The 17,849-nt window shown below is 45.5% G+C and overlaps 1 protein-coding gene across 2 annotated transcripts in view; it reads left to right on the top strand.

Annotated features, from left to right (window-relative positions):
• Positions 1 to 17,849, top strand: part of Enthd1 (ENTH domain containing 1) — a 107,019-nt gene that overhangs the window by 43,690 nt on the left and 45,480 nt on the right. For both annotated transcript variants that reach the window (XM_052160728.1, XM_052160729.1), the window contains exons 3-4: positions 372 to 490; positions 4,840 to 4,963. In XM_052160728.1, coding sequence (XP_052016688.1) covers positions 372 to 490; positions 4,840 to 4,963 — 243 coding nt within the window. The remainder of the gene's footprint in view (positions 1 to 371; positions 491 to 4,839; positions 4,964 to 17,849) is intronic.

Below are 17,849 nucleotides of genomic sequence, written 5' to 3'. Positions count from 1 at the left end.
TCCTAAACTTCCCTTTGAATAGTATTAACCCTTTGAAGTTCTGTTTGTTACACATTGCTGTGTGTTACCCTATAGCTCCCACTTCATTTTACATTATTTTTAAACATACTTCTAATAATAAAGCTATAACAGAATTGCTGAGATGGGACAGGGCTATGGACATCAGACTGCAGTTTCTGAAACCCTCTGGGCTTGCGAATGTTGTAAAGTAGTGCACTCTCAGAGGTGGCCCTTGGTGTGTGATGTGTATTTAGTACACAGAATAATCCTTCAGAAGTCTTTAAAGTTATACACAAATACACAAATACTGGCATTTATTTATATGATTTATATATTGCCAAAGTAAAACTGTAGCTTTACGTTGTTGGCAGGAAACCCCTCCCAGGCCAGGCTGAGGCTGGAGCAGTGCCAGGACGGGCCCGCGCCTGCGGGAGCCTCCCTGCCGCTGTACTTTCCTTCACTCGGGATGAAGGCGTGGAAATCTACAGAGGTAGGTCCTTTGGTTCCCTTTGCTGCTGTGCAGGTACCCACCCGAGTGTGTGAAAACCCACCTTTGCAGCTCTGCCACAGGGGAGTGTCCACTGCAAAGCTGACCGCTGGTCTTGGCATTTGCGGGTTTTCTGTTTTTGTTTTTTTGTTTTGTTTGTTGTTTTGGCTTTTCAAGACAGGGTTTCTCTGTGTAGCCCTGGCTGTCCTGGAACTCACTCTGTAGACCAGGCTGGCCTCAAACTCAGAAATCCACCTGCCTCTGCCTCCTGAGTACTGGGATTAAGGGCATGCGCCACCACTGCCTGGCTGGATTTGTGGGTTTTGTTACTCAGAATTTCAAGTATCACTAAGATAAAATTGTGACGAGTTGTCCTTTATATTATAGTCTGTGCTGTTCCTTTACTTATTTGGTGGTGCTAGGCATGGAACCCAGTGCACGCTGGGCAAGCACTCTACCATTGAACTATACCCACAGCCTAAAAAATATTTATTTAAGAAGTGTCTAAGGGTACAATTTGACACCATTCAAACTCAAGACAAGCCCGTGTGAGTGCTCAGAGATGCCACTGTGGGCACACAGCTTGGAAAGGTGGCTCCGTGTAATAGACAGAAACAAGAAGACTCCTGAAGTGATTACCAAAAGAAATGACCAAGTTAGTTTACATGTCAGGCATACAGGTCCACTCTGGCCTGAGAGAAGCACGTTTCTAATGCTTACCTCGGTGGACAGTGTCATTTCGGGGTCAGCACACAGTGAATGATTACATTATTATGTGGAAAGATGACCAAGATAGATTGCTTACTCCTGAGAAGGATGCGCACGCGCGCGCGCGCGCGCGTGTGTGTGTGTGTGTGTGTGTGTGTGTGTGTGTTCCATTTCCCTTTAAAAAATTGTGTTGACACAGAAAATTTCCCCCAAATTCATAAAACAGAGTACTAGTTTCCCCCAGTAGAGGAACGCCACACCACACCACGCCACGCCATGCGACGTACGCCATGCCACACCACGCCACTGCTGTGGGGAAGTGAGCAGAAACTTCTTTGCTCTTTATCACTCATGGTATTTGGTGTTTTGCAGTGCCTATTTTATAATCTATAAAATAATATTAAAGGCACAGATAAAGACCTTAAAGTGGACTTTAAAGCGTGACATGCCAACAGAATCAGAATAAGCATAATTTCCACTCCTCCAGCAACTCTGATGAGGTCAAAATTTTGTAAATAGGACATATTGCACAGAAATAAACCAAAGGGCAAAATTTGTGTATTCTTCATTTTGCAAAATCCTAAATGGAAGCACCAGAACACGGACATTTATCATCCATCACTATTGATTTAGCAACTCACAAAGACATGGAAGGTTTTGGTCAGCTTTAATTTTGTGTGAGCCACTTCACAACAGCCCTATCAGTTGCTATGGAAACAACTGCAAGGGGGGGTGTTGTGGGAATCACAGCCTTGTTTTTTTATTTTCTTAGTGGGCGTGGGGGGAGGGAATTTCTGTTTGTTTTTGAGGTAGTAAACGCTACAAATAACCTTATTACCAAACTTAATGATTAAAACCTCTGGACAGTATGAAGAAGAAAATGGAGCAGTGCTATCATAAACATACGATTTCCTTGGTTTTGAAAGGAACACTCTAGTGAGCCCTGCTTTCCTTTTGAAAGCTCTATTCTGCTAAGAAGTTTATTTGTGAGACTGGAGAGATGGCTCAGTCAGGGAGAGCACTTGCTGTGCAGGCATGAAGACCTGAGTTCAGATCCTGAGTGTCCACATAAGAATCGGGCAGTGCTGGAGGGAGGGGAGAGGGAGGGGCAGAGACAGGAGTATTATTATCAAGCACAGTGAGTTCAAGGCTCAGTGAGAGCCCTTGTCTCACGAAAATAAGGCATAGAATGAAAGAAGAGATTCCCTCGTGATCCTCCAGTCTTCAGATGCTTGTGTGAGGGCACATGCTATTGCACACATGCATGTGCATGTGCAAACACACACACACACATTAAACTTGATGGAAATATGAGGTCAATATGTAGAAGTGTGAGTTTCTTTTTTTTTCTTTTTTGTTTTCTTTTTCTTTCTTTCTTTTTTTTTTTTTTTTTTTTTTTTTTTTTTGGTTATTTGGATTTGGTTTTTTTGAGACAGGGTTTCTCTGTATAGCCCTGGCTGTCCTGGAACTCACTCTGTAGACCAGGCTGGCCTCGAACTCAGAAATCTGCCTGCCTCTGCCTCCCAGAGTGCTGGGATTACAGGTGTGTGCCACCACCGCCCGGCGGATTTCTTTTTATGGTTAAATGACATTCCACTGTCTGGATGGAGCACCGTTCACACTTTCTCCTGCCAAAGCTTACTTCCAGGTTTGTCAATCATGAGTAAAATGACCATGAATATTTGTGTGGTGGAATAAGCCAGACTCAGATATATGTGTGGAGATTTTTGTTATTGAGGACCGGGAAAGCTTTGAATCATTACAAAACACAATTCCTAAAATATAGCATGAAATTAATGTACTTGCATTCATTTGGGGTTTTCTTCTGCAGTGGTGTTTTTGCTCTGAGATGATGATGAGTTTAATGTGTGCAGAATCCAACAGGTAACCATGGAGACTCTCTGTTTGCAGTACCTTTGATATCCTTAGCATGGAAGAAAGGACATGTAGGTAGGCACGCGGCAGAAGAGACTGTCATAGGCTTGAGCTGGTGGCATGTCAGTCTGAGCTCATGCTATTTGCCTTATCAACAAGCTAAAGAAAAATGCACCCGATGATTTCACTTGATAGAGCAATGCATTTGATACAGTCCAGCACCCATTTATGGAAAACTCAGCAAACTGGAAATCATATGGTGGGCAAACAATGTGAATAGTCATTTCAGCAAATACAGATCATAAAGAAATGCTGGGAGAGGGCCAGTGTTGTGAGCCCCCGGGGTACACAGTGCAATGTCAGAATGGCTGAGAAACAGAGATGACCCCTATGCTAACGAGGATGTGGAGGGCCAGACCACTTCTGTTTGGCTGGAAAGAATTTCAAAACCCTAGAAAACTAACTTGGCTGTATCTTATTGAAAACATGGGCCGGAAAGAGGGCTTGTGGTTTAGAGTACTTCCTGCTCTTGCAGAGTACCCAAGTTTGGTTCTCATAACCACCTATAACTCCAGTTCCAAGGGATCCCATACTCTCTTCTGGCCGTTATGGGCACCAGGGATATACATGGTGCATAGAAATACATGCAGGCAAAACAGTTGTGCAGAATAAATAAATATTAAAGAAAGAAAATAACAGCTGAGTGTGTACCTCTGATGGACATGTTCAGTTAAACCCAACACTCAGGAGGCAGAGGCAGGTGGATCTCTGTGAGTTCTAGGCCAGTCAATGCTGCATAGTGAGACTATCTCAAAAGCAACAAAACCTGAATGCCGTATCATTCCGTTTATATAGCACACTTTAAAAGTCAAAATTACAGACAGGCCAAACAGATTTATAGGACCCTGGGATAGATTTGCTTTGCTTCCTGACTGAACTCATGTCAGATCCCAAACATGATAGGATCACTATTGCTGTGATGAAACACTATGACCAAAAGCAATTTGATCATTTAGGGAAGAAAGGGTTAATTTCACTCACAGTTCCATATAACATTTCATTATCAAAAGCAGTGAGGGCAGGAACCCAGGCAGGGCAGGAACCTTGGAGGCAGGAGCTGATGCAGATAGAGGCCGTGGAGGGTACTGCAAACTGGCTTGCTCCTCATGGCTTGCTCAGCCTGCTTTCTTATAGAACCCAGGACCGAACCACCCACAATGGGCTTGGCCCTTCATCATCAATCACTAATTAAGAAAATGCCCAGGCAGTGGTAGTGCAGGCTTTTAATACTTGGGACTTGGGAGGCAGAATCAGGTGAATCTCTGAGTTCCCCACCAACCTGGTCTACAGAGTGAGTTCCAGGATAGCCAGTGCTACACAGAGAAATCCTGTCTGGAACCTTCTAGCCACCCTACCCGCAACAAATGCCCTACAGGGTTGCCTACAGCCAGATCTTATGAAAGCGTTTTTCAGTTCTTCCTCTTCAGTGACTATAATTGTGTCAAGTTGACACAAAGCTAGCCAGCACACACTAATTTTTCTTTTGATAATGTGTCCGGGTATGTGCACATGATTGCAAGTGTCTTCGGAGGCCGAAGCATCAGGGCCGTGGAGCTGGAGTGACAGACAGGAAGTCGTGAGCTGTTGGTTATACATGCTGGAACTCAGCTCCAGGACTTTCAAGGACAGCACGTACTCTCAGTGTCTGACCCATCTCTCTGGTGCAGTTTTTGTGTTTTAGTGAATATGTTCTCTCTTGTTTCTGTCAGGACCTAACACTGTTGTACTCATATGAGCATCTGAAGCAACCTTTGTCAAGGTTACCTCCTTCCATTACCTCTCCTGCTTCCTGGCTGTCAGAAGAAGCGGAAATCTGCGATCTTTGGGACACAGGTAATTTGGTTACAAATGAAATTTTCTTCAGAAACAGAAATGAGATGCACTAGAAGGGAAGGCTACACAAATACAAGATTTGATTTTGAACTATAGCAACAGTTGGCTTTGTTTATCATTGGTCATCAGGGCAGGGCTGGCATGATAAATCCAGCCCACACATGGCCTTTGACTCCCACTTTGTACGTCACCTGCTTCTAGGGGTCTTAGTTCTTTCTCTTCTCTTTCGTTTTGTTTAAAAATTAATCACTAGCCTTACACTTTTCTTTGAAAGCTTTAAAGAGTAGAACTAATTTTCTGTTCTTAAAAAAATATTTATTTTTATTATTTTTATATGTATACGTGTTTTGTCTGCATATGTTCTTGTGCACATGTGTGCCTTGTGCCATGGAGGTCAGAAGAGGGTGTTGTTGGATCCTGGATGTCTGGCGTTATAGACAGCTGTGAGCCGCCATGTGGGTGCTGGGTGTTGAGCTCAGGTCCTCTGCGAGAGCACCCTCTCTCCAGCCCAATTTTAGTATGTGTTTTAGTGAAACTTATTTCTGATGAAATTTAACGAATGAGGTTCTTCTAAGGCAGACATTAAGTGGAAGTATGAACGAGTATAATGAATAGCACCGGTCCCACAGCTCGTTCAATCATCTCCTGAATCATTAACTTTAGAAAAGGGCACCAGAGAAAGCTGGGTGTGGAGGTGCACATTTGCAATCCTGGAGAGGCAGAGTTGTCACAAACTCAGAGCCAGCCTCATCCATGCCAACGTGGACTAAAGTATAAGACCTGTCTCAAAAACCTTGGGGGAGGGGGAAGGATAGATTACACAAAATGATACCAATGTCACCTCTAGTAAATGACAATGTTGAGTCCCACCTGGGCTCTGCTGTTGACAGGACCCCTGCGGTCTGGCTCCCTCCTGTCATTGCTCTGCATGAAGTCCCAACTTGCAGTACACTTTGGAGCTGAAGACAGAGCCCAGGCCTCATGGTGCGCATGCTAAGTGCACACTACATACCCAGCTGCATCCTGGTTTCAATAGGATCCTCTTCTAGGTTTGCTCAGCCAGAGGGGTGACCCGTCCGTCCGTCACCCAGATATGAGTGGGGCGTCCTGAGTACCTCTGAGAGGTGCCTTGTCCGTCCTTTGCTTTCTAGCCCCTGGTTGTCCGCTCCTGCCTCACACGAGGGTGGTTCCTCACGGTTTAGGCTCTCTCTTTCTCTGTTCTTGGACTTTATACCTCAAAGTTCCTCCTTATACAGTTCTGCAATGTCCAAAACTGAAAAAAGCCACAGTGTTAGTATAGACTTACTGTGTGAGCACACATTTATAAATAGTTCTTATAAACTTTTGTGACAACTAAAAGAATAATTTTAATAAACATAACAAAAATTTGAGGTTGTATGAGATGGCATTAGCACAGATAATTGTTGTAAATGACTATAATCCAGGGAAGCTTCCTTGACATTTAAATCTGTCTGTCTGTCTTTCTTTGAGACAGTGTCTCACTATATGTAACCTTGGCTTGCATAGAACTCACAGCTGTTCATTCCATACCATCCTGGAACTAACTCACAGAGAACCACATACCTCTGCCTTCCAGGTGCTGAGCTTGAGGGCCATGTCTGCCCCGCTTAGCTTAGCGTTCCTCTACGGTCCTTTAAAGCAAACAGCTCAAATCTAAAAGCTTGAAGGAAGAGCAATGGGGGAAACTTTTCTTGTATTCTAACATCGTCTAACATTTTTTCCTCCTAACATTTCAAATATAGACTTTCTTTTTGGGAGCAGCTTTAGATTCACAGCAGAACTCAGCAGAAAGTGCAAAGTGTCTCTGTGCTCCTGCGCAAAACACACATGGCTTGTCACTCTCTGCATTTATTACAGTCAGGCTTGCATTGACACCATGGTCATTCGAAGTCTGTAGTTTTGTCCTGTTTCACTCATGGTGTGGGGATGGTCACGTGACATACACACACTATTTCCATACAGTGTGGCGTCATTGTCCCAAGGTCCCTCTGTGCTCCACCACTCACCCCTGCCTCCTCCATTCTGCCAGCCAACAACCTCTTTACTGTCCCCATTGTTTTTCCTTTCTTAGAATGTCACAGCATTGGAATCATGTGTGGAGAACCACTTTAGATTGGCTTCCTGCTGGACATGGTGGGGCCACTACTTGTCCCAGCACTTGGGAGGCAGAGGTAGATAGATCTCTGTGCGTTCAAGGGCAGCCTGGTTTAAAAAGCAAGTCCAGGACAGCCAGGGCTACAGGGGAAAACCTTGTCTTTAAAAAACAAAACAAAAAAACAAAAACAAAAAAAACAAGAAAAAAGAAAAGAAAAGGAAGGGAGGGAGGGAGGGAGGGAGGGAGGAAGGAAGGAAGGAAGGAAGGAAGGAAGGAAGGAAGGAAGGAAGGAAGGAAGGAAGGAAGGAAGGAAGGAAGGAAGGAAGGAAGATTGGCTTCTTTGAGGTTGTAACCTGCCTTGAAAGTTCTTCTCATGGTTGGATCGCTCCTTTCTTCTAAGTGCAGAATATGATATCTCAGTTTAGTAATTCACCCACTGTAGTACACCTTGGTCACTTCTGGTTCTGCAGTATAAAGTAAGTGACCAAGGTAAACTTTTGTGTGGATATATATCTTCCCTCTAACACTTTGACGCAAGTGGAATAGAACATAGATGAGAATCAGAGATCTCCCTGCAGAACAGCTACGTGAGGAAATGCTTCCACTGGTGTTCTTAGCCAGAACCCATGTCAAGCAGAAGGCTCTTCCTGTTCTGATATATGTGTATGTGGGGTGTGTGTGTGTGTGTGTGTGTTCATGCATGGGCCGGTATGTGCAAGAATATGTACCTCCCATATGTGGAAGAGGCTTGAAGTTGATGTCAGGTGTCTGTCTCGGTGGGTGTCTACTTTCTTTACTGAGGCAGGGTCTCTCACAGAACCTAGAGCTCACCAGTTTCTAGTCTTGTTAGCCCACTTGCCCTGGGACGTGGTCTCTGCCACCTGAGTGTTAGCAGTACAGGCAGGCTCCATGCTTGCCCCGCTTCTATTTGCAGCAAGCACTTTATCCCCTGAGCCATCTCTCCAGACCCTTTTCCTATTTTTAAGCCTTTCTTTTCTCCAGCCTTTTCCCGGCTTTGCTAAAATGCAGATCTTAGCATTTCACTTCCCAGCTCCACACTGTCAACAGCTCTCTGCTGCCAGGGAGATAAGTCTGAGTTTTTCATGTTGTCATATGAGATTTCCACAGTTCAGGTCCCCTTACCCCAAGCAGCCAGTACTCACAGGCTGTGACATCCCGTGTGCAGTCCCTTCTCTTTAGACTGTCTTTGTTCCAGGGTAGCATGCTGGTCTAAATTTTGTGGTGTAAATACCATTTATTATGTTCATGGATTCTCTGGGTCAGGAATTAGGACAAGGCACAGTGGGAATGACTCGCCTCTCCCATGATGGATAGATCTCTGAGCCTCTGCTGAGGGGCTCAAGGCCAGGCCAGGGATCTTCTGAAGGCTCGCTCCCTGGAATGTCTGGCTGTTGCTGCTGGCTGTCCACTGGGGGCCTCAGTTCCTCTCCACATGAGCCCATTTAAGTGGTCTTCCACGTGGGCCAGTGAGAGCTTCCTCACAGCATGTGTCTGGGCTCCCAGGGTGAGGTGAGCGTGTTCTGTCCAAGCAGAGAGCAGGCCCAGCAGAAGCTGTATAATCAGCCTCAGAAGCCACGCCAGTGTGCTTCCACTCTGTTCTCTTCATCCAGGCAGTCACACGTCCCGCCCAAGCTCAGGAGACAGGGGAATAGAGCAGACCCCCCACCCCCACGCCTCTCTGTGGAAGGCCATACCACATTGAAAGAAAAAAGCATTGGGATGAGATGCACGTTGGTATGTGCCAGTGTGTGTACTTGGAAAATGTCAGTCAGCTTGCAGCTTTCTATCAAATTATAAACATTTGACAAAATCCTATTCAAATAGCAAGGTCCAATGAAAATGTCACAGCTGTTAGAAAATCTTTCTGTGTGTTAAGTAAGGTCTCATTTCAGTATGGTCTCGTGTGACTTCCCCATACCTCTGTTACAATATTTTAAAATTTGTATTTTAATCTATATAAATTATACTTGCTTTATAACTACATGAGCTAGTGAGTGAATACATTCATTAAAAACATTGGAACGCTGGAAATAAAGGCATTCCACATCCTGGCTGTCTCTTACACAGCACTGTCCTCTCCCCAGGGTTAACAGTAATTTGGTGGGTATTCTCTAGACCTTCCACTGTGTATTTGTACAATATATATTTTGAGTTATATACAGCTAACTTGATTTTGTTTTAGAACATTATTCTATATTTTTCCTGAAACCACGTGAAGTTTAAGAATGCCACTATATGGAGGAGGGGCTGGAAAGATTACTCAGTATGTAAAGCATTTGCTGTTCTGTCTGAAGACCAGAGTTCAGCGCGCGCGCGCGCGCGCGCGCGCACACACACACACACACACACACACACACACACAATACCACTTGGTCACCTGTGACTATTTGTCACTAGGTAGAGAGTTTTCCCAATCTCCTATAATATCTGAGTATATAGCTTATTTCCCTTGCTGGTTGGCATGTTGGTGTTTGATATTTTTTTCTCCTAGTTACAGCTTTGGTGAATAGGTAATGGCTGTTCACATACGTGTGTGTCCTTCGGGTGGACTGTTAGAGATGGCTTCCCTCAGCTGTGCTGTGCACCCATTTTCATGATCATCTTTGCTACCAGTTAGCTCCTCAGAGATCAGTGCCAAGTTGAGCTTGCAGGACACGAGAGTCCCTGTCACCTCACACCCTCACTAACACTTGATATTTTCAAGCCTTATATTTTTATCACTTGTATGAAAGTCGCATTACAAAGCTGGTATAATTGGAACATTCCCATATATTGATTGGATGTTTTTATTTCCTCCTCGTGGCCTGCCTATTTATATAATTAACCCATTTGTCTTGTGTATTGTTTGTTGTTCATCTGAATTGATTTTCTAGCATTACATATATATGCACATATAATTTGTGTCTGTAATTTGTGTTGCAAATGGCTTCTAGGCTGTGGCTTTTTTTTTTCCTCGAGGGTTTCTCTGTGTAGCCCTGGCTGTCCTGGAACTCACTCTGTAGACCAGGCTGGCCTCAAACTCAGAAATCCACCTGCCTCTGCCTCCCAAGTGCTGAGATTAAAGGTATGCGCCACCACCGCCGGGCTATCTTTCAGCTTTCTCAGTGATGTGTTCAGAGACATTTAAGGATTTTTTCCTTCATAGCCTGTGAGTGTGTGTTTCACAGGATGAAAAGCAGCTGCTGAGGTAGAGGTGTGGCTCAGTCAGTAGAGCGCTGGCTATTCAAGTGTAAGGACCTGGGTTCGGATCCCCAGAGCCTATAAAAACCTGGCACAAAATGGACTGTCTAACATAACCCCCAAGGAGGCATGAGAAGCCCTCTTTTGAGTTCTTGGTCAGGGTTGTCTAAGAGAACCTAAACAAAACATTATAGTCATTTCTGCTGTCCTCGGTTGCCCCCAAGGCAACCTGTTCCTGAAGACACCATGCACTTCAGACACACAAGGCCCAGAGGACCTGAGCTGGACCTGACCTGAAAGCGTCCTCCCTGAGGACCAGTTCTCATGGCACCGGGAGGTGACATGCAGCTTCCAAAGGAGGGAGACAGCCAACACTGCTACCTAGCTGTGATACCACGAACCGCATCAACACCAACATGGCACAACGAGGCTAAGGGTGCAGGGGTGACTGCACACTGTGGTGGTGACCAACAGTTTTCTAATTGGCTTGAGGCCTGCTCATCAAGAGCAGGAAACTGTGCCCGGCTCTGGAAACCTATCCAACTACCCAAGGGCACTGAAGTCAGGGATCCTGGAGGAGAACCTACAACTGTCATTTTACTAATCCAGTTTAATCCCTAACTACATTTGAAATACTTATCTGCGTACCCACAGCTAAGTGTAGTTCTCACCCCTCATCAAGGAAACTTCTCTTTGCCACAGAGGGAAACCATTGTAGAACCACAGCCAATCAAAATGTAGAGTTGTGAAACCCAGTCCTACTGATACATCTGCAACTCCTGCGCCCAAGGATCAGGGGTCATAACAGAAGAAGGGTCAGAAAGACTGTACAAGCCAGAGAAACAGTATGTCTGCTGAGAGATGATGCCTCCTAGAGATATCAGAAGATAATTCTACACCCATGAAGTTGCACCAACATGGCTGCCTAAACAAGATCTGAATATAGGCAGGTGTGCTTATGTGGAAAGGAGAAAGCTCATGAAACCTCAACCCTACACAAAGAACTGAAGGCAAGCAGGGAATGCTGAGAGCAGGGGAAGGTGCCTTCCTCAGGGATGCACTCCTAATTAGTTATCCAACACCAAGTGGTCAGTCCTGAAAACATGCAGACAAGTAATATTATACATATTGACAAGGTTGTGTGTGTGTGTGTGTGTTATGTGTGTGTGTGTGTGTGTGTATACAGTTAAAGAAAAGAGGCCATGAATTTGGAAGAGAACAAGGCAGGGGAGGTGGCACATGGGAGCATTTGGAGAGAGAAAAGGGAAGGCAGAAATATAATTATAATCTCAAAATTAAATTATTTAATAGGAAAAATGGCATAATGCATGTATTCTTATAATCATAGCATTAGGGAAAGGAGCCAGAGACAGGTAGACCCCTAAGGCTCATTGGCTGACCGGCCCAGCCTGGTAATGGTGCTTGCTGCCTAACCTGACAGGCTGGAGTTTGCTCCTGGAATCCACACGGTGGAAGAAGAGAGTGGTCTTGCACAAGTTGTCCGCTGAGCTCCACACACATGCCAGGGTGCTCACAGCCATGTGTCATTCTAAGTATTAAAATTTCTATAAAAATATAAAAGTAAAGGTGGTGAGAAATTGGGGAAAGACACTCGTTATTGACCCCAGTCCTCCACACACAAGGGCATGAGCCCACCGTGCACACACTACACATATACACAACACTAAACATACACTCTAAGACTTGTTTTCTTGATGAGGGGTGAGAACTACACTTAGCTGTGGGTCTGCAGATAAGTATTTCAAATGTAGTTAGGGATTAAACTGGATTAGTAAAATGACAGTTGTGGGTTCTCCTCCAGGATCCATGTTTCACCGAGTTCATGGGATGCCTTCACCCCGCTACATCTTCATGGCTTGAGTTCCATCATCCATCTTGGTTTCAAGTGTCTGTGAGAGGTTGCAGACAGCAGCTTGGCCAGCCGCTGGCCTCAGAGTGCTTAGAGCTTAGCCCACTTCACCCATTCTCTGTGTGGTGTGGAGAGGTGGGGGCACACTCGCATGCTCATATGTGCAGGAGGAGTCCTGAGTTCTATGGGGGGGGGATTCCTCTATCTTCTCTACCTTTTTTGTGTTTGAGATAAGGTCTCTCACTTAACTTGTGGCTTGTCAGTCTGGCTAGTCTGGCTGGCCAGTTAGCCCCTGCCATACACCTGTCTTACCCTCCAGTGCTGTGGTTACAGACATGTGTGGTGACAACGGGCTTTTATGTGAGTATGGGACCCAAACTCATGTCCTCAAGCTTGCATGCCGAGCATTTACCGACTGAACCATCTCCTCAGCTCCTCAGTGATTGGTCAAGATGGAGGAATCTTGAAGTAATTCTGTAACCTGCACTGGCAGTGAGTTTAACAGCTCTTCACGCTTATCTCAGTGTGTGCAGTGACCACTAGGAAACTAGCACGCCTTAGTACTGTCCCAGACTAAATTAGCACACCTTAGTACTGTTCCTGTGGGTGACGATGGCACTCTTTACTATTACATAAATGGTGGCAAAGTGACACTGTTCCTCCCCACTAGAACAAGGCAGGCTTTTATTTCTGTCTCTGTGATTTGATGCAGATTTCAAAACACATTCTTCTGCGTTTCTGTCCAGCTCTCTAACTTACCAGGCCTGTCAACAGATGGTTCTGATTTCCATGTTCTGATTTTGGCAACTTCAGCGCGTGGCAAAAATAAAATAAGAAAGCTATTCTGGCGAGGCCTCCCGTTCTGCTCCTTGTCCTTGCCTTTCGTCCCGGTTATAACTTTCCCTCATCACCTCGTGTTAGACCCTTAGCATTCATCTCTGTGTGTGGCTGTCACCCCCTCGCTGCTGCATTGCATTTCTCTGTAGATACACTCTGTCATTGGCACCGTGTGTCATGTTTGTTTGTTTTCTTTTTAATTGCACGTAGGGCTTGTATGAGCTCACAAACTTGTCCAAGACTCCAGGATCTCGTGGACAAGGAATTCTCCAAGCCAGTTATTTGTAAGTTAGATAAGGGCTCCTTGAAAGCACCTAACCATGCCAGATTGTTTTCTAAAGACCTAGTTTCTACAAGTCCCCCTCAGCCCTGATCTTGTTATGTTTGAAAAGCCGCCACGGTAACGGGTGAGATGGTCTCGAGTTTGTTCTAAACTGTTCTTTTGAATGAAGTTGAGCTTGTTTTCAAGTGTGGAAATGTCCCGCACACTGACTCACTGTGCTTCCTGTGAGAAGCATCTGCACGGATCTCTTGGCCTTTTCTCTGCTTGCTTGTTTGTTTCCTAATTGGTCTGTAGGAGTCTGTGTCCGGGTGGGAGGCTGAGCCCCCCTCTCCTGTGTGGTTTGCAGCTCCCCATGCTCTTTACACTGCAGATGGAGGCCTTGCAAAAGACAAGCTCGGAATTTTAATGAGGTGGAGCATTATTCTGTGATCCAAGCATTTGTGTCTTCGATGATTTGGAGCATTTCTTCCTGGTCCTGAGAGCATGAGTATAATGCTCTATGGCCAATTTTTAAAAATAATTTGCTTTACACAAATAAAACAATAACATACAGTTGATGGTGCTATGTAATTGAATTAGGCATCCAGTTTGTCTCCATAGAAATCATTAATTGAAAAGTCTGTCCTCTCCCAGTGAGCTGCAGGGCCACCTGTATTCTAAAGCATCATTCACATGCACACAGATGTACTTTTGGGCTCTGTTTAGAGCAGTCAGGTATGTGAAGGCAGCTATATAGCAAACAGTTTTCATTATGTTTTTAACTACTCTCCATGGACTTTCCTTTAGCAGCAGTGAGTGACTGACTGTCCACCCCTCCACTCTCCTACACAAAAGCTCGTTGAGATTTTTAAACATTCCATTGGAGTTTTGATTGGCACAGAATTGAACCTTTAAATCAATTTGGAGAAATGAAGTCTTTACAACAGCAAAATGTCCCATTCACTTAATTCTTAGCTTTTGTATTTACACTTTGTACAAACAGGTGTCTTGTAATTTTGGCTAGATTGTGGTTAATGTGCTTTCAGTGCAAAATGCTAACAATTAAAGTCTTCCAACTTAAGGTCTAAAACTTCACTTCCAATTTGGAATTGTGGTCTTTTCTGGGATAGCAATTGGCCACATATCTGGAGGTGGTGCTGACCAGAGGCTGAGAGCCTGAGTCCTCAGTCAGCCCTCAGTGGGGTCTTCTGGGGCTCTCCCGGTGCTCTGAGGGTTCTAAGATGGCGGGTAAGCATGCTCGGCATATTCCTGCACTGTCAGTTTGCTCTGTTTTCAGTTGACAACAGCTTAATCAGGTCCACCTCACTGGGACTGCCTCGAGTCTTGAGACATACCTCTGTTCTCATGGCTACTCTAAGAAGCTTCATTTGTTACATTTCATTTTCTGTTTGTTGATGGTCCAGATGAGTGGAATTAATTTTTTTGTATATTGATTATACCTTTAACCAAACTCTTAGCAATTTCCCTGATTTATGTATAGATCCTTCTGAGCATCTCATATTGGAAACCACATCATCTGTAAATAGTGGCAGACTTAGTTCTTCACTGGAAAACTCTATCTTTTGTGTTTGGCTCTCCCATCCCCACCACAACACATATACGCACTTCACACACTGCTGGGTAACAGCATGGCCAAGGCTTCTGAGCCCTGGTCCATACCTGTAAGAGGTTGGTGTCAATCCCAACTAATCAGAGTCATTCACGGCGTGCTGTGCACTGTAGATCCCCACTGTTAATTTATCAACAGCTTTTTATCAAGACTATATTTCAGATTTTCTCCACTTAGCATCTTTTTTGATACCTACAGATTTCTCTCTTTTAGACTATGAATTTTATAAATGGTTGGTTTCTAAATATTAAAACAGCCTTGAATGCCAGAGGAAAAACTCAAATGGCCTGGTAAATTCTTTTTCTTATTTCTGGATTTGGTTTAGCAATGTTTTGTTCAGAAGCTAAGCACGTGTGTAACGATCAGGATGATCTTCTCTCAACTTCTCTTTGTTGTGTTTTGATCCTGAAGGTGTTTTCTTTTTACCTCCTGGATGGAGCTGTGCAGTGCTGCAGGGTCAGGCACTGTGAGACACAGGGGAGGACTGTAGATGTTCTGATGGTGTGCTTGTGCTCAAGGCTGCAGGGTCAGGCACTGTGAGACACAGGGGAGGACTGTAGATGTTCTGATGGTGTGCTTGTGCTCAAGGCTGCAGGGCAAGCATGGCCTTCCCATATGATCCTACCTTGCTGGACTGGGAGAGACCCATGAGAGCCAGCCTCGGTACCTCACTTGGGGTGTGGCATTAGCCTCCACTCTAGTGCCATGGTCAGGAGTTCACCCTTCCTGGTAAAGAGATCACCCTGTGAGGGAAATTTCCTGCCACTATGGCCTCATCCTCAAGGTCTTAGCATCCCTGTTTCTCAGGCCACTGAGCAACACAGCCCAGCCAGCAATCACTGCCTCTGACTGAGCAGAACTTTCCCCAGCTGATGCGGGACCACCTCCTGCACAGAGGATGTACTCCAGCAGGTGTTCACAGGGACATGCGTGTCCTCACCTCAAGCACATGTCCTCAGAGTTCCATCTACCAACCGTCTTGTGCCCAATCTTCCTTTCTTATTCTTTCCAAGCCCTGAGAGGACCCTGCAGCCACTGCTCATGCTCCTGTTGAGTCTCCTCCACATCTCGCCTTTTCCCTTGCATCATATGAAGATGTACATTCTGCAGTGCTGTCTACGGAAGAGTTTTCCTGTTTTAAGTCTAGGGGCTTTCTGAGTGGGGTTATAATCTGGTCCCTTCACTTCTGAGCAGCATCTTGCAAGCTTCCTTAGAAACAAGTCCTATCCTTGCCTGTGATGGTTTTGCATATGCTTGGTTGAGGGAGTACCACTATTAGGTGTGGCCCTGTTGGAATAGGTGTGTCACTGTGGGTGTGGGCTTAAGACCCTCACCTTAGCTGCCTGGAAGTCAGTTTTCTGCTAGCAGCCTTCAGATGAAGATGTAGAACTCTCAGCTCCTCCTGCACCATGCCTGCCTGGATGCTGCTCTACTCTCACCTTGATGACAATGGACTGACTCGCTGAACCTCTAAGCCAGCCCCAATTAAATGTTGTCCTTATAAGAGTTGGCCATGATGTCTGTTCACAGCAGTAAAACCCTCACTAAGACATTGGCCCTCCCCATAGCTGCAGTGCTGTCCATGAATCTGTGGGTGTAAGCTGAAGGAGCGTCAGCTCTGCCGTGGCATCTCTGCCACCAGCCTGTGGCAGAGCTTTCACGGGCTCTGGACCGGCCTTACCTGTGTCATATGGACCTGTCTAATTTGCCAGTGGAATGCTGCCATGTGTATCTAGCTTTGTGCTTCACAGATCAGCTAACAGTCATTTGTGGGGGGACACAGTTGCATGTTGTTCTATGGTCACATGTTTGTTCTCTTATCAGGGCCCTGTCATAAGCCAAGAGTTGTTTTTTAAGTGGACAGTAATCACGGGCAGAAAGCATGGCCTTGCACTAGTGCCAGAGAGGCCAGCGCTGTGATTTTCTTCCAGGGCCTGTAAGAGATTCAGAGAGCATGCCTGTCTGCCTCAGGCACCTGCAGTCCTCCTGGCTCCAGCAGGCTCCACAGCTCAGCCGTCAGTGAGGCTTGTCTAGTAGTCCAGACCTGCTGCAGAGCCTTGCCTTGCTGCAGTAACTCCGTGCATGTAGTAACCAGTAGAACAGAGCACCATGTTCTCCGGAACCCAGACAGGCTATAGATGGATGTTTCATTCTTTATGTTGGGCAATTGAAGGTGCTCACAGTTTGTGTGTCACGTGTGTGTGTGTGTGTGTGTGTGTGTGTGTGTGTGTGGCAGCAGGGAGAGGTCCTTCTCATTGTCCAGGCCACTGGGTACCTTAAACCTATCACAGACTTGGCATGCCCTGAACTTGAGTGCATGTAGCTCCACTCCATGTGTGACTGCACACATTGACACTGCACACGTTGAGTCAGCAGAATGCCATCAGTGGTGTGGCCAGCACGATGCTCTGTGGGTTGGGATGAAGGAGGTTCAATCCTTAGAAGACTCAGCAGGAACTGGGCATAGTGCTCCCCCCATAATCCTAGTACCCAGGAGACTGAAAGGTATATTACTGTGAGTTTAAAGCCAGCATGGGCTATGGAGGGAGACCTTGTCTCAAGACAAAGAAAAAAGAAGGCAGTGGAGTTAGCATGGCTCTGAAGCAAAACAGTAAAGGTATGGTTGTTGTCCCTGTTGCATGAAGGCTGACAATGTGTATAGTAGGAGGCTGAACACTAAGATGCCAGTGGTCTGCTCTGGTGAGCTATGTTAAACAGCACAACCTGAGCAGCAGCAGCCAAACGCCAGTCCATTGGCTTCTCAGCACAGGCTCATCCCGGAATGTGTAAGACTTGCCACTACAACTTCCACATCTTTGATATCTGCACTAATGTCTAAACATTTTCTAGAAACATGGGGATGGTGTAATTATAGGTGTCTTCTCGTTCTCCCTAGCCATAGCAGTCTGTCCTCCATGGGCAGTGGAGCCGTCATAACAATCTGTCTGTTAGGAAGCATGTATGTTCCCT

This window comes from Apodemus sylvaticus, chromosome 17 (genome assembly GCF_947179515.1).
Source record: "Apodemus sylvaticus chromosome 17, mApoSyl1.1, whole genome shotgun sequence".
NCBI classification, from domain to species: domain Eukaryota; kingdom Metazoa; phylum Chordata; class Mammalia; order Rodentia; family Muridae; genus Apodemus; species Apodemus sylvaticus.
This window is presented reverse-complemented; position numbering and strand designations above follow the sequence as displayed.